This window comes from Antennarius striatus, chromosome 3 (assembly GCF_040054535.1).
Source record: "Antennarius striatus isolate MH-2024 chromosome 3, ASM4005453v1, whole genome shotgun sequence".
In the NCBI taxonomy this organism is placed as follows: domain Eukaryota; kingdom Metazoa; phylum Chordata; class Actinopteri; order Lophiiformes; family Antennariidae; genus Antennarius; species Antennarius striatus.
In genome coordinates, this window is record NC_090778.1 from 10,048,638 (window position 1) to 10,065,204 (window position 16,567).

At 38.2% G+C, this 16,567-nt stretch overlaps 1 protein-coding gene across 4 annotated transcripts in view; it reads left to right on the forward strand.

Annotated features, from left to right (window-relative positions):
• The window catches only part of dapk1 (death-associated protein kinase 1), a 73,355-nt gene that overhangs the window by 29,828 nt on the left and 26,960 nt on the right, over window positions 1-16,567 (forward strand). For all 4 annotated transcript variants that reach the window (XM_068310545.1, XM_068310547.1, XM_068310548.1 and 1 more), the window contains 7 exons: window positions 4,511-4,640; window positions 6,044-6,092; window positions 6,292-6,318; window positions 9,626-9,778; window positions 12,316-12,361; window positions 12,589-12,678; window positions 13,381-13,473. In XM_068310545.1, coding sequence (XP_068166646.1) covers window positions 4,511-4,640; window positions 6,044-6,092; window positions 6,292-6,318; window positions 9,626-9,778; window positions 12,316-12,361; window positions 12,589-12,678; window positions 13,381-13,473 — 588 coding nt within the window. The remainder of the gene's footprint in view (window positions 1-4,510; window positions 4,641-6,043; window positions 6,093-6,291; window positions 6,319-9,625; window positions 9,779-12,315; window positions 12,362-12,588; window positions 12,679-13,380; window positions 13,474-16,567) is intronic.

Sequence of the window (16,567 nt, forward strand, 5' to 3'; positions counted from 1 at the left end):
GATCTTTTTATTTCTGTCTGTCAAACAAGAACTTTTCGTGTTATTGCTCATTTTGTCGACTTTTATTCGGAACATATCACACTATAGACGTAAACTGTATCCCAGTTAAATGTCTTGGTCATGCTATGTAGATTTTTTATGTCCATTACAGTCAGTTTAGAGAAGTGTTACTATTTAATTTGAAATAACAGAAAATTACTGTAGATGTTGCCTCACTTCCTGTGAGGATTCACTGCTGTTCTTTGTTTTAAATCGTTGTAAATATGAATGTTTATGATTTTGATATAACTTTTGGACGAATGATGATGCCACTTTGGGTTTGCAACATTGTAAAGTAAATATTTTATGGCTGACACAATTTGTGGAGAAAGTTATCGTGTAATGATAATCTGTACTTTGGTTAGTCGAGGGGGAGAGAGAGGGGAGGGGGTGGAGGCAGAAGAAGTGTCACTTGAAAAGTTAATTCTCGTCAATTGTTGAGAAGAACTGTTGTAAATTATAAATCACAGAGAATAAGTTGATTTTTGGAAAGTTACAAAGAGTGTGAACTTCTGAATCTTTGAGTGACCATGCTGAATGAATGAAGGATTGATGAGTCACTGAATGCGGGTGAAGGTTAGGAAATTTTGAGGAACTGTCTCATAAGAATGAATGGCGAAATTTTCAGTGAAAAATGCAGAATATCTTGGAAAATATGCAAAATATACAAAATCTAAATAGAGCTGATCATGTCCTACAACCAGAAGATTATGAAGTCGCTATGCTGTGTAAATGTAGAAAAGTAGAAAAGGTATGATGAATAGTATCCTGTGTGCTCTTGTTTTTAGCACGTCTGTCTGACAGAGCTAGCTCCTGTCCCCTCTCCAAACCCTCTTCCACGCTACTTGCTTGTCCTCATTGACGGTTTGTCACAACAAGTGCTATCTCCATCCAATTACCCTGTAATGGAAGTGGGTTATAAAACCCTCCCACGGCGAGTATACGCTGATGTTGACAGTAGATGTGCTCATTTGAGGGTAAAATGTATATTTAAGGGGACTGTTGCAAAAGCCAAGCAGCATGTGAAAAACAAGATGTTAAAAAGAAAATTATGCCACTTCTGTAAGATGTAGGTTTGATACCATGGTTATGGAAAGGTACCGCAGTTTCCATTTTTGCTAGAGAGGAAAGTTCATCCCCAAGTTTGTTACTGCCTTAGACCACAACCAACTAGTGCTTCTATCTATTGTAGATTGTGATCAATAGCTTGCAGTTGTTAACAATTTGATGAGTGGGAGAGGTCCCATTTCGAGGCCGATTTCGAAACTGCGACAGGGAGAAGTATGGTCAATAAAAAGGGCTCTGAAACTAAAGTAATGGAATTAATTTATCTATATTAAATATAATGTACCGTATTGGCCCGAATATAAGACGAACCTGATTATAAGAAGACCCCCTCTTTTTCAAGACTCAAGTTAGAAAAAAAGACTTTTTGGACACCAAATTTAATTTTTATACGGAAAATAATTACAGTACATCTGAAACAAATGATTACAACAATATATTCGATCACATTGCAGATGTTTGAAGACTGCTTCATTTATCACCGTCAACTTGAAGTTTGCATCATAACTTCTCCTCAGCTGCCGGTTAACCTGGCCGATCTCCGACCCACTTTTCTCCAGATTGTCGCTGCGTTTCTCCATTTTCTGTTGTATCGTATTTTCTTCTCTTTTCTTTCTTACCGCTATTCTTTATTTTTATTCTTCGTGACAGGGGTTCGCTTTGGCCTGCGGAGTTAAGTTCAGCATTTGCTTTAAAGATATATGGCGCCACCTAGCGTTGTGAAGGGGTATAATGTCTAGACCCCGAATGTAAGACGTCCCCCACTTTTTCAGTCTTATTTCAATGCAAAAAACATTGTCTTACATTCGGGCCAATATGGTATTTTATTTTGTTACCTATCATAATGTATGCTTTGAAATTGTAAGTAAAAATGGAAAAAAGACTCTTAATTCGGTTCAGTGGTTTCCCAAGGTAACAATTTGAATTACATTGTCTTACTCTGAAATTGGCATACAGTGTATTATACAGTATTTCATTTCTTGTGTTTTATTTTTTGTTAGAACACAAGTGTCAGGATACTAAACTCATTTGTCTTTGTGGAGCCTTTGTTTTAGCTGTGTGAGTTAAACTTATCAAGTGATTAGTGTGTGTAATGTCCTCTACATGAGAGCCACAATAGAATGCTGTAATTCTACAAACAAAGAGATGTACTCGTCAGATAGTTGAGTAAGATTTTCATGAAAAGAAGACAGGATAATGGCAGCGACTTGTTCATGGTCATGTTATGTTTTAACAACACAGTTGATTATTGCCTTTGTAAAGACCACTCTTGAACATGTGAAGGACAGAAAAAAAAAGACCTGAGTGTTTTCCTCTTATTAGAGGACACAGTAATTATTCCTGTTATTCAACCCCCTGGAGTAGTTCACATTCATTATCCCAAATGGCAGATCAGGACAATTAAATTTGAAGTATTGCATGAAAATAATGTTTCTGCAACGGCTGGCCTCTTTTGGAACTCTTCTTAATTTCAGTGACAAACTATCCAAAGCAACTATCATACCTAATGTTAATTACTATTTTGAATACTGTCCTTTTTGCATTGAGGGTATGGTTTGAGGGTTTGGAGAATTAAGTCACCATGGTGAACACAATTAATTGATAAGATTATCATCAGATTAAGTGATGTGGACAAGGATTGGTGATAGACTTATTGCACAGATGCTGAAATGTCAGTGTGGATGCTACATTCAGTTTTTTTCTTGTGCTTTCGGAGAGAAAATCTAACAGTTGAAGCCACAGTTGACATTTCCCAGAATGGCAGTCGGGTTATGCTCAAAATACACCTGTGAAGATATGCTGAAAAGCAATACATGTGAGGTTCTTGAAGATTTTTAATGCTCAGTAGCTTTGCATACTTCACATCATTCTTTATTGCTGTGCTATGATAGTTCTTTATTTAAATCTCAGTTAATTCTATTGATCAGTCGTCCACTCGGCTCCACGCATGGCATCTTCTAAACAGACGGCTCAGACTGACTCCTACATTTACAATCATCTCATACATCAGAGTTCAGGACATTAAGCTTCCAGGTTTGGAAGAAATAATAACCCGTGTGCCCAGCAGCCACTGCCAATCAATACTGGAGCTCTTTCCAACCACTGAACCTTCTGCTTTCTACATTAGCAGCTCCTATTCTCTGTCTGTCACAGCGGCTCAGATTAATAATTGCCACAATAATTACCTCCAAAGGTTTGAGTTCAGTCTTTTCACGTTTTATGGGAATATCTGCAGCTATGACTGTACCATAACAGTAGTAATAGTAGACATTAGTTCATAAGTTAAAACATCCAATACTTTGCTCTTACTTCTCTAAAGTGCCATTGCAGAGTTTTGTATGAAATGACTGACTAATCAGGGCAGTTTCCAGCAAACTTTTATTTTTAGTGTCAGTTCAATTCTTCAGAGACAGTAATGCTGTAAATCAATGCGCTCATTATGCTCTGGAGCTTAGTTTGTTGGGCGAGACAGAGAAATGGTGGTAGTCTAACTCATTGTTAGTCATTTTAGGAGCAATTTGTTTGTGACTTGAAGATAAAAACATCTAAAATTCTTTAGTGGAAGTCAGTTGGAAAGACACAACTCCTTAAAAATACCTAGTTGTCAATTTCTATTGTAATATAACTTATTAATGCTGTAATTATACTAAACAGATCTGTGAAGAAACATGTTTTGGCATATCAGGCTCACAGGAAAGCCAGCCAGACTCTTACATCTCTAAACCAATTATAGCTGCACTTGTTCATACTATATATATAATGTGCTTCTTCATTTCTTCATTGACTTAAAAAATGTAATCTTTACAGAACAGAAAATAAGGCCAGTGAACTGTGCAGGTGTTTGATTGTATTTTCACCCCACCTCCTGTCACCACTGCTTCCCACAGTCAGTCTGCTTCTGCTCCTTCCCAGATTGAAATCTCAAACTCAGTTCTTAGTCAGGCTAAATGGAGAAGGAAAGATGTCATCAGAGCAAGGCATTGCACTCTAAGTAATGTCCGGTCTCTGTTTTTTAGTTTGCTTGAACTGCATCTTTTCCATCCTTTCCTTTCTTCCACGTCTGTGAAAGGTGTCTTGTGCCTTACATGGAATTTCCAATGCTGATGAGCCTCCATCCTTCCAGCCTCTTCCTGGCTTTGTGTGTGATTCCACTTATTGCTGCCTTTGTTTGCATAGTTTTGTCCTCCACTGATTATCTGGAAGAATTTTTTAGCCCTTCATCCTTTTTCTCAAGCATCTTAAATGCACCTCTTTGAAATTAGGATGCACACTAGACGTAATAAAAGGTTAACCAAAGGGTCTGATTTTGTTCAATGTGATAATATCTAAATTATAACCTCTTCCTGTTTCAGTAAATCATATCTTTGTTTCACCCTTTTAACTTTCTCTTTTGTTTTCTTTTTAGCCAGAGAACATCATGCTGCTGAACCGCTCAGTGCCTCACCCGCGCATCAAGATCATTGACTTTGGCCTGGCCCACAAGATAGACTTTGGCAATGATTTTAAAAACATTTTTGGAACTCCAGAATTTGTAGGTCAGTATCTCTTTGTGTTATAGTAAAATCTACCGCTAATTCTTTATCCTTCTTCATTCTCATTTTCTGCACAGCTTTATGTTACAGAGAGTAGAATCTGCTCCACAGAATTTTGCGCACGTGCGCTTGGGCAAACACACACAAATGATTCATGTTTTTTCCCTGTTTGCATATTGTTAGACCAGTGAGCTGCGGAACTCCCAGTTTCCTCTTTCCCATTGCTAGTATTACTTAAGTCAAAACCAGAGGCTGTTCCCATTCTGTGGTGGAGAAACAATCAAATAAATCCAAAAACACACCTATTTATGGACAATTGCAGTGTATGACTGTTACTTTTGAAACCCATCATGAGTCTCAAAAATGAATGATTAAAAATGTAGTCCAACCCCGACCATAACCAACCATTAGTCCTCATGACTATACCTAACCAACAGAACTTCACCAAGGCAAGTAACTGGCGAAGTAGCCAATCAGAGTCAGAGCGGTGCAATGTGATTCCTTGAGCTAACAGCTTTGTTGGTGCTTTATCCAAGCATAGTAAAATAGATGGCGAGTCATGTGTGGTATCCACACATTGCAGTTCACCTCTCAACTACTGAGGCAAACTCAAGCAAGGATTAGCAGAAGTTGGCTGTGGTAACCTTAGGGGAAAATGACAAGCTGGCAAATATAGAAACACTGCTGGGGTAGTAAAGGTATGGAGATATTTCTCTCCTCCTACACATGCAATTAATATAATGGGCACCTTGTGACAAGGACCCCCTGAGAATTACTACCAAGCCATTTTTTATGGTGTGTCGTATTACAATTCAATAGTTTAAAAAAGAAATGTGTCTTATATCTATGTAAAATAGCTCATTATTGTGAAGTTGTGTCACAGAACTAACTCAACACCATGACATCATTGTAATTTCCCTCAAATTATAACTACCGTACTCCACTTTCAGTATTTGGAACATGAGTATCCACCAACGAGAAAACAGAAAATAATCAATATTATGAGTAGGAAAACAAATTTCTTCATCTTCTTCAAATTCTTCAAATTTCCGTCATGGGGGTCAGTTATAGAGTTATCCTCCATCACACGGAATTGTAGCTAAAAATTAAATCTGTTTACATAAATTTTGATGACAGTGATTCTATATTAAGAATTCACATATCTGGCAATAAAAAAGATGAGAAGTAATAATTAAACATTAATGAAAATAAAACAATGGCTTTGAAAAAACCTAAAATCTCCAACAGGTAGAAACATCTTGTAACCCAACGTGATAGCACACCATAAGAACATGATTCAGCAGGAGAAAGAAACGGCACGTTTAGTCTACTACATGTATGCTTGTGTGTGTCAGTTGCTTGTTGACCTGAATAATAATCTTTTATTTTGTACATTTACCTTACAGCTCCAGAAGTAGTCAACTATGAGCCTTTAGGCCTGGAGGCAGACATGTGGTGAGTAAACAAAAACTCTTTATTTGCTTTGTAATTAATGTTATGCGCATATGCTCTTTGCATTTCCTCTCATTTCTGAAGAGCATCTGCTGTTAAAGAAATTTGTGTCGTACCTTGTGAACCACTGGCAAACGTTTATAAAGGTGAAATAATTTGTCTGATCTTTAAAGTTCTCCTATGTTTGTTCCACTCTCCTCAGGAGTGTCGGTGTGATAACCTACATTCTGTAAGTATTTGAAATGCCAGCAATGATGATTTTTAAAAATCTGTCACAGAACTGTTTACCCACACAGGGTGTGTACAACAGCGTCCTCCACCTATACGTTCTCACTTAATTATAGCCCTCACAGTGTCTGACTTTTGTTAAACCAGCTGATGTGTAAAGTGATGGTCATGAATAATGTAACAGCCTACATCAACGAGCGTCAAGTATATCACAACTGCATTTTCAATGTATTTCAATATAGCTATTATTCAACCTCAACATTCAGCCAGAAAACCTCAAAAATAAGTTGCGCTGACTTTAAAATGCTATCTTTAACTACATCCAGTAGTGAATTGCAAATACTACAGCATGCAAGCACTGTTCCAAGACAACAACCAAGGTGCATCCAAATCAATAGGAAACGGCCTAATATGCCACTTGTGTAAAAGAAGGGCAATTCTTTGTATCTTTCTCCATAATCGCAAAATTATTTTCAAACTTGAGCACACAGTTTAACACGTAAAGGCCTGAACTCACATGTAATCGACTATAGACATGCAATAGAGAGTGGCGGACGAATGAACCTGGGATCAGTCAGGGGTTTGATGCCCAAAAGGTGAATTTTCACCGATTCAAGTACCAGTCCACACTCCTGTCTGAGGTTTTTGCTGGTCTTGACCTGCCCATCCTCCATTCCTCAAGGCTAGTCCCCTACAAACTGTGCTGCTGCTGCCCAATGCCATTAATGTTCATTTAGACCGTTGTTATTTTACACAGTCCAGTCCTGTGCTGAAGGTTTATCTGAAAGCAAGCATCTTTGGGTGGGCAGGGTTTTACTTTGTCATGTGATTCTTTTCAGAAGCTCTGTGATTACTGCTTGAGGTAAAGTGTTGTTCAAAGGTCGGGTAAAATAAATCTAAGGATAAATTTGATGCATAATAACTGATTATTTAAATATCTGTTTAAAATGGCAATGGCTCTGTTGTCCGATTTCGTGATTCCAGGTTTTGTTCCTAAATTGTCAATTAAACATGCAGCCCCTAATTGTTTTCATAATTCATACTACATAGTTTTTGGGCAAAATGGAAAATTAGCGTTTGCCCACACAAACATGTACAAAGCGCTCACAAAAACAGCATAATAACAGTAAAGGTAATTGTCCAAACAAATGTTATGTCACTATGAGAGGATACCAGGCTGCAAACATTGTAGAATTAATTTTAGAAGAGCAGTGGTGCTATTAAAATGATTAATTTTGTTGTTCACAATTTGGAACACGTACATCCTAGACACAGACACACACACACACAATCTTTGTTCATGCTGTTCGCCCACGCTGTTGTCACAGCCCGGCCTCACAAGATAAAAAATAAATTGCTATTCACATCGCTGAATGATACAAAACCTTCATTTTGGAAACTCCACTCACTTATTTAGATTTTTTGAAAGAAAACCTGAAATGATCAAGTAAATGTGTTGAAATGTAGCTATGATTTCCTGCTCTGTTAATTTTTGTCATACAGTGGTTATTCTAAAGAGGTAGATTCAGTGTACTACTTGGGCGTACTGAGTCTTTCATTTCATTCTGGAGTTGAAGAATTGGTTTAATTATCTTTACTAAGCAGCTGCTCATTATACAGTTAAGAAACTTACACATTTCCACTCAACTGGAGCTTGACCTCTATCTCCATGTCTATGCCTGTTAATTATAAAGTCGATGAGCAGGAGAAGCTTCAGTGGAGAAGGGAATGTTATTTGTTTTAACTACTGGACAGTGAATTGAGCCCCTGATACATCACTCTGTATGTGAAGGTCTTGGGACCACCTCTGTCACTGTTTTGAGTTGTCTGTCCTAAACATATTTCCTATTAACATGAAAATGGGCAACGTTTTGGATTGCATGCTAATCTGTATTTATTTGCTTGCTTGTTTTAAAATAATTGTTTTGTTAATTTCCATGGGTCACCACAATTATACACCAGAAAGAGCATCAAATGAACTTCAAAGAAAGAGTAAAAGAATATTATTTCGGATTTTCATCAAATCAAAATTACTCTTCAGTGCTTTTTGCAATAAAGTCCAACCCGCACCCATACCCCTTGGTTGTAGGATCTTTTCCTTTCGTATTTCTTACTTACACAAATTTTACTTCAAATTTACTGGTATATTCTTTTTTATTTGTTGAAATTATTTTGTTGAAACTTTGCAGCTTGCTGCTGCAACTGTAGCAAAAATCAACCATCTGCTCTTCACGCAGCAACTCCATAAGCTCTGGAGTCTGTCCAACTGCTTCCCATTTGTCCAGCATCTATCTCAACTCTTTGATAGCATAAATAACCACTTTGCAAGCCATATTATTTGTCTAACATTTGCATGCAAAATTGTCCAAAAGGCGCTGCAGCTACAAGCTTGACTGAGAGGTCCAGTCTGGTGACACAAATATGACTACTAAAAGATGAATTGCGTCTCTCCAGAAACCCCCAGACATTTTAGTCTTTAGGTTTGTGGAGACCGCCTCACCTTTGGACCCAGATTTAGGTGATCAAGCAAATACTACTTTTTGAACTCAACAATGACCTCTATTTTCAGCCCAGGAGGTTGAATAAACACATGACCACTCTGCCCTTACATGTTGTCTACACCTTTTGTGTCCAAAAATACAACCCTTCTTCCTGAGTTGGTGCAGACATTTTTCCCTTGCTACACCTATTTAAAAATTCAAGTAAGAGTTGTGAAAGCACATTAAAATCCCTGTGTGCAACTCAAACCCCTTGCATATTTAATGAATCTGAGGGACATCCAGCTGGCTTGCCTGTGATAGTGATTGAGTAGCACACTAAATACTTCAATCTGATAGCATGGTTTGACTAATGAGCTAACATTAGTTGCTACATGGCACTATAATTGTCATTCCCCACATAAACAACTACTAATGTCTCACTTTTGGTCTTGAGGGCCAAAGCTGTTCGGCAGAAGATGAGTTAGAGTGAGAATTGATATCCAGTGTGTTTCCGTTGTCCTGTAATTATGTTGTATGCAGGGACAGGTCAGATGGTAAGAAAGCATTACTTTTGTTGGAGTAGATTAGATTTGAGGTCCCAAAGCTTTTGACTGTTGATAAAAATTTAAATGTGTAGTTATTCGAGAATTTTAATTTTTAATTTTAATTTTTAATTTAAATTAAATTAAAAATTAAAATTATTCGAGAGTTCAAACTGAAAATTATATCATCTAAATATTTGAGTGAAGTTTTTGGAATATTGAATTTTAAAGGGGTGTTTTGAGGTGATCGATTGACGTTGTCATTGCCTTGGATCTCTCCTTACAGTCTGAGTGGTGCGTCTCCTTTCCTGGGCGACAACAAGCAGGAGACGCTGGCCAATGTGTCTGCTGTGGACTACACATTGGATGAGGAGTTCTTTAGCAACACCAGCATGCTGGCCAAAGACTTCATAGCAAGGCTGCTTGTGAAAGACCCCAAGTATGTGTGATCTTTCTTATTGTTCTTTGAGAAAAGGACTTAAAAGCAGAGATTTTGAACCTAATTATGTTCGTTAACATTGATATTTTAACAGTACAGCACAAAGTGGATTAAAATAAAATTGACATTTTCCAAAAGAGAATTAAAAAAGGTGAGCAAAAGGGAGAAGTAGGGCTAAAACCTTCCTCAATATTGCAGTGAAGGTTGTAAAAGATAATTTAAATATGACTTCATACTGTATGTATGAGGACGGGGGGCACGGTGGTGCAGTGGGTAGCGCTTTCGCCGCACAACAAAGCAGTTCCGGGTTCGCATCCCGCTTCTCTCCGGGTTCTCTGGCTTCCTCCCACCTCCATAAACATGCACTTCAGGTTAATTGGCCATCCCAAATTGACCGTAGGTATGAGTGTGTTGCTTGAGTGTTCTGTGTCCGTGTGGCTCCGCGGTGCACGCGCCTGGAGTTTCCCCCGCCTTATGCCCTCAGTCAGCTGGGATAGGCTTCAGCTCCCCATGACCTGCGACAGCGGATAAAAAGGGTTGATAATAGAATGGACGGTTGGATGTATGTGGACCACATTTTTTAGAAACTTGCATCCTCTGAGAAAAATATTCCTCAGAGTAGCGTATGATCAATTTAAGGGTCTGTCACCGCAGCAAGTCCTCGTTCAGATGCCACCAAGTTGCTCCACAAAAGATGTAGAAACCGTTACAGCTAATAGATCCCTCTCTTTGGTGACACGTTTTAGGGTTTGAATCTCGACTTGAGTCGCGCTCAAGTCGGCTTGACTGAGGTCTGTTGAAATGTCTTCCGTGTTTTAAAAAGAAATAGCATGTAAATGTGTATGTTCTCTTTGGTTCCTGTTTATTGTGGCTTGTGACAGCATTTACACAGTGTGCCCTCGTTACTCGCGGTTAATGCGTTCCAGGAACCACACGGGAATAATGAATTCCAATGAACTATCTTATTATTTATGATAATTTAAACATTTATGACCCTCCCCATACTGATATTTAACCACTTTCTATCTGTATTACCTTTTCCCATGCTCCGATAGACTGTTTAAAGCACTTTTGTGTCTCACGAAAGTCCGAGACTGACAAAACGTAGCACACTCCAGAATACTGAATAAACTGTTAATAATACTGTTTAAATAAAAAAAATTAAACATTGAGGTTGAGGACATGCCCACTGTGTATGTTATAATAAAACTCCATGCCACTAGAGGTGATGGAGTCCTTAAAACCGATCATCTCTCAATTGCTTTGCAGTTGTTTACGCTGTAAAACATTTCTTGCCAGCAGAACTATTTTCTGCTGTTACTTCAGAACAATGGAGTTGGAGGTAGAGGCCTAATGGGGGAATAAAAAGGCTGTGTTTCATTTAGACAGGATAAACCAAGAAAAGGCACAGGAAGCTTTAAATGGGCATTGAGCGAAAGAGGAGACTGACTTTACAAACGGGAATTAATGGCGCTTTTAGAAATCCTTGACCAAGTTTATCCAAATAGATCGGCTTTTAATTGATCTACACAGTGAGCGGGAATTGATCTACTCAGCTCGGAGGAGGATTAATGAGGACTTCCTTGAAGAAGATACATTACTGTCTAATAATGTTCATTTTGATGCCAAAGTGCACCAGCCAATGCACATAATGCTCTTTATTTTCTGGCCCCAGTACGTGGTTACCTGAGTCACTGGAGTTAAGATTTGTGAGTGTCATTTAAACTTAAACATGATAACCATAAAACAACAGGTGAAAACAGGGTTGTGGTCGTGAACAAATGTGAAAAGGTGGAAGTGATCGCCACATCAGTTTCCCTTATCTTTACATTGAAAATACTTTTTTCTTCTTCAGAACAATGAGCTATTTTTACTGTTAAACAGTTGTTATATGAGATGTAACAGTGAGAGATTATAGGGAGCGTCATCTTTGCTCTCAACCCAATAGGTTCCACCAAATACAGATTTTTATTGAACATCAGTTGGTATTATTTCATTTGTTTTATTAAACGTTTGCAAGTTGAAGAATTTATGAAAGTAAATGACAAAATTTTCCATGGACAAAGCTCAATGTAGAATACATGAGAATGAGCTAAAAACAACATATATGAAATGCCTTCAAATGTTGTTTTAACATTTGAAGCCATGTTTCTGTCAACAGGCTGAATCCAAACATTTTTTGTCTCAAGATGATGTATTCAACAATCTCATTTTATCCTAATTATATTATCAATCCAAATGAAGTTGGGAAACAATTGGTTCAATATCTTATTGATTTTGGGAGATGTAATACAAACGCCAGTGCTTCTGGTGTCTCTGACAACCACTTTTTTTTTTTTTTTTGATGCTATCCATCACATACAATAAAGGGACTTTTTATAATTTATATTCATTTAAACTATATTTTTTGATGAATTCCTCTAATAAATGTATTTTGATCTTTGTATTGAAATGATTTGTTGTACCATAAAGTGCTTAATTCGCAGCTCTGTACCTGCATAATATCTTTAAATGCTTACATTTTTTTCCGTCCACAGAAAGAGATTAACAATTCAAGAAAGCCTGCAGCACCCCTGGATCAAGGTGGGACTCTTGCTAGCTAACTGATAGGATCTCTTAATCAATTCTAATCTTGTAAAAGTTTGAATATGTCACATACTGTATATTTTGCATCAGTAGCAGATACTTTTGAAAGGTTTTGGGTTTATTAGCTGAATGATATGTTCAACTGATTTTCTGTCACATTAGTTTATGCTAAGATTAGACTCAGAATATTTGTTTATTAATATATTATTTGTTTGTGAAATCAGCCAAAAGACACTCAACAAGCACTTAGTCGAAAAGAGTCGGCTGTCAACATGGAAAAGTTCAAGAAGTTTGCTGCTCGAAAGAAATGGAAGGTAAGTAATTTTTTACTCAGTCTCTTGTCAATTGTCAATGCCCAATCACCAGGCATTCTTCTGTGATGTTACCACACTAGTTGTAGACTCATCATACCTGACATATTACTGCCAGTGCTGTTTAAGGGCCCATCTCCTTGTCTGTTTTGGTTCATCAGGGTTCACTGTAACCTTCTTAAATCCTGAAAGAATGGCTGGAATTGTTTGTCTGTGGTGTTGGTGCTGTTGCTATTACATGTCTCTGACTAGACTGACAATCTGGCACATCAACATTCCAGGCTTATGTATGAGTTTAATTTGAGTTAATTGCTGCTTCATTTTAGCTTTAAAATTAGTCACTAAACAGAGAGATCCATTGTACTGCTCCACATCAAACAAGCCAGGAAAAAGGCATATAGCATTATCCATTACACATGCTTTAAGATAATTCTGTCAGCTGTACATTTTAGATTCTCTGAATTTAAATATAAAAGTAGTGTGTGAAGAGGTGCAAGTAGTTGGATGTACTTTATACCTTATCATGCTTATTGCCTCTGTAGAGCAGAACACAAACTATTGTAGGATGGATAAGATTGAACCTAATGCTAAACGGAGCAGAAAATTGCTTTATATCTACCTGCCGGGTCACATCTCCTTAAATGACTCGTTATTGTCTTGTTCTAGTTCCTCTCATTCATGACGTTCCATCCTTTGTTTTTCCAGCAATCCGTCCGACTTATTTCCTTATGCAACCGCTTGTCCCGCTCCTTCCTGTCCAGAAGTAACATAAGTGTGGCACGCAGTGATGACACGTTGGTAAGTCCTTATATCTGCATGCGTGATGTATTTTTGGGGATTGATTGACAGACATTAGTCTGGAAAAAGTGCAAAAAAGATAACTGGTTTGAAAATCATGATCTTGAGCCTAATTTTATAAATTGTAAACAAGCATTTACACTACACTAAAGTGTAATGTACAGCTATGCACTGCCAACAAGACATTTGGATGTGGTTTCCTTCTCGAGCTAGTACCACCTGACTAGCACTGTGTACAAGATAACTTTGTATCTCTGTATTTCCATCATCAAGGCAGATAATTGCGACTGATCAAAGACGAGTTTCGCAGGGCTTATATTTAAATGCCTTTTCTTAATGGAGCCCAGATCTCTCCATTACTGCTGTGGTATTTAGGATTCTGCAATCTCTCACCAACATGCAATTGATCTGTTCCTTATTGTCCCTTAGTGCCAAAGGTCAAGCACGTAGCATTGTTGAAATTATAGCACGTGCAACCATAAAATCATTAGATCTTGCACAAATGTGCCTCCAGAGAAGGTAACAGTTGTTGCTTGGAATGGTCATTGAAAATAATATTGTATTAAAAAGATTGTTGTTGGTGTTAACACTTACGAGCCACTAACATACAAATGCTGCTGCGTCAATGAAAGGTTTAATTATTAACAGTGTTGCTAGCAGGCTGAGGCTGGGTTTATTCCTCTGTAAAGTGTTGTATAAACAATTCCTCGTGTCACAAGTGAGCCCAGTGGTCAAAAGACATCAAGGACGCTGCACCCCCTGTAGTCCACAACAAGCACTGCAGCAGAAGTTAACTACTATAGCAGGAGTGTCCAAACTTTTTGTAAGGAGGGCTGGATTTGATAATGTGGATGTGTCCAAGAGCCAACTGTCCTCGATGACATTTTTGAAAACAAAGACGCACACAAATATTCAGTTACTTAAAATTTTTATTTGTATGCAGCAAACATTGAAGGTACCAAATATAAGAATTCAAATGAACACATCAGAGTGCAAAAGTTATATTAAAATTCCATTATGAACATACAGAAACTGTAAAATATCAAACGTGATCTGTTGCTCTGGTAACAAAACCAATTAGTCAATGACACTCCTGTGAAGCATGAAGCTCTGGATCTGAGTACATCTGACAGGTCTGGTTTGAGAGCCATGAGTAGGCATTCTAAAATGTCAGGTAGGTGGGAGTCACTTAGTCCTGATTGCAAACGGTCTTGTTGAAGCTCATAACAGAGAATGTCTGCTCACGCAAATATGTGGACCCAAACAAGCTTGACTTTTTCTTTGCAAATGTGCGCATATCTGGAAACATGTCCTCATCCAGCTGCTGGTAAAAAGACAGGAAAGAGCAGCAGGTTTCACTGCATCACTCGCTCTCGCACTGAAGCTCCATCAGCTCCATCAGGGGAGGTGGAGTCTCATCAGGAGCCATGGTGAAGGGAGTGGAGAATACCAACATTCTTTTTGATTTTGGCAAAATACCAACAGCAGTTGTTGAACTCTCCAGCGAGGGACGTGATGTCTGCTGCGTGCCGCTTTGTTTGTACACCCATATTGTCTCAAAATGTTAGCTCCAAAGGCTCTGATGTGTGCAACTAGTTGGTTTACTAATCCATCTTTTCTTTGTAACATTCAGGGCCGTCAGATTCTTTGTTATGTCAACTAAAAAAAAACTGCCATTCCTTCGGTGTTTGACAGTTTTTGCATTGTTTGTCCCTTTACAGACAAAACTGTCCAATTTCCACATTAAAAGAGAACAATCACTGCAGTGTGGTTCTCCTGTGGAGCCACCTCATATTGTTGTGATAGATTACATCTCTGTATTCTATTTGAGTTCCTTCAATTTTTCAACATGAAAGCTTCTTATACTGTGTGTGTGAACATGTACAAGTACTAACAGTATTAGTATTAAGGAGACACTCTCATGGCAAATCAGGCAGAGTTATTTCAGCTTTCAGTGAAAAAGTATCTTAATTTCCAGCTATACAATGAAGCTGCAGCTACATTGTCATCATTCCAGTTGAAGGGTGAGAGTAAATGAAATTTGAACAGTTAAGTGTTGGCTGCGAACGCCTGCAGAACAGGAAACCCCTCCCGGGCGAGAGTACCAGCATCACACAGCATGGGCTGTGATTGGTCCATCATTGAATGTGAAATATACAGGTAACTCAATTTTAAATATTGCGCATGGTCCATATAAAATCTGACTTTGGGCTATCATTGGCCCACAGACCAGACTTTGGATATGCTACCAGATGCTTCTAAAAGTTCCTAAGTTAATTGGCTCCTCCGATCCAGGGTTAAGTGATTTACATAATCTCTATTTAGATGCAACCACTGATTTGTAAATTATAAAGTAAGAAGTTGTTTTTGTTCGAAGCTTTGTGTCAGTGGGTGGAAGCACGTCAAAGGACTCGAAATTATGCAGCAGTGCTAAGGCTGTAAATAATTGCTATTTGCATTACTGATTTGTCAGCTGAATATTTTTCCTTTTAATTATTGTAATTTTTGGGATGTATGTGAACCAGGATGAAGTTTTCTGCTTTTACGAAGGTTGGTAGTTGAAGCCCAGGGCTCTGCAGTCCACAAACATAGAGAAAGGAAACTCATCAGTAAAGACAGAGAAAACTGTGGCTTAAGACGGCCCAAGGGGGTGGCTGTAGCTTTGGTATCAAGAGCTGTCGTCCATTTATTGGAAAATTGGTAAATCGAGCCCCAGTCCTCCTAGTTTGCACGCCGCTGTATGTTTAAGCAAGATACTTGTCCCCTTGTGCTCCCAACTCCTTGGGTGAGTCAAATGCTGAGTAAAATAAATATTTTCAATAATGTATTCAAACGTATTCATTTTTAGAGTGTAAGATTATCAAAGTAAGAAGCATTTCAGTTAACCCACTTGTGCATCATCTCAAAATTTCCCTTCTGAGGGATAGAGGAGTATTACATAACTCATTCAAATACTATCGCATCTTTATTTTCTATCCGTCCATCCATCCATTTTCTTAACCACTTCATCCACTGTTGCGGGGAGCTGGAGCCTATCTCAGGCAGGGGATACTCCGGGCGCACTCCTGTGCCGCGGAGCCACACAGAGACGCAG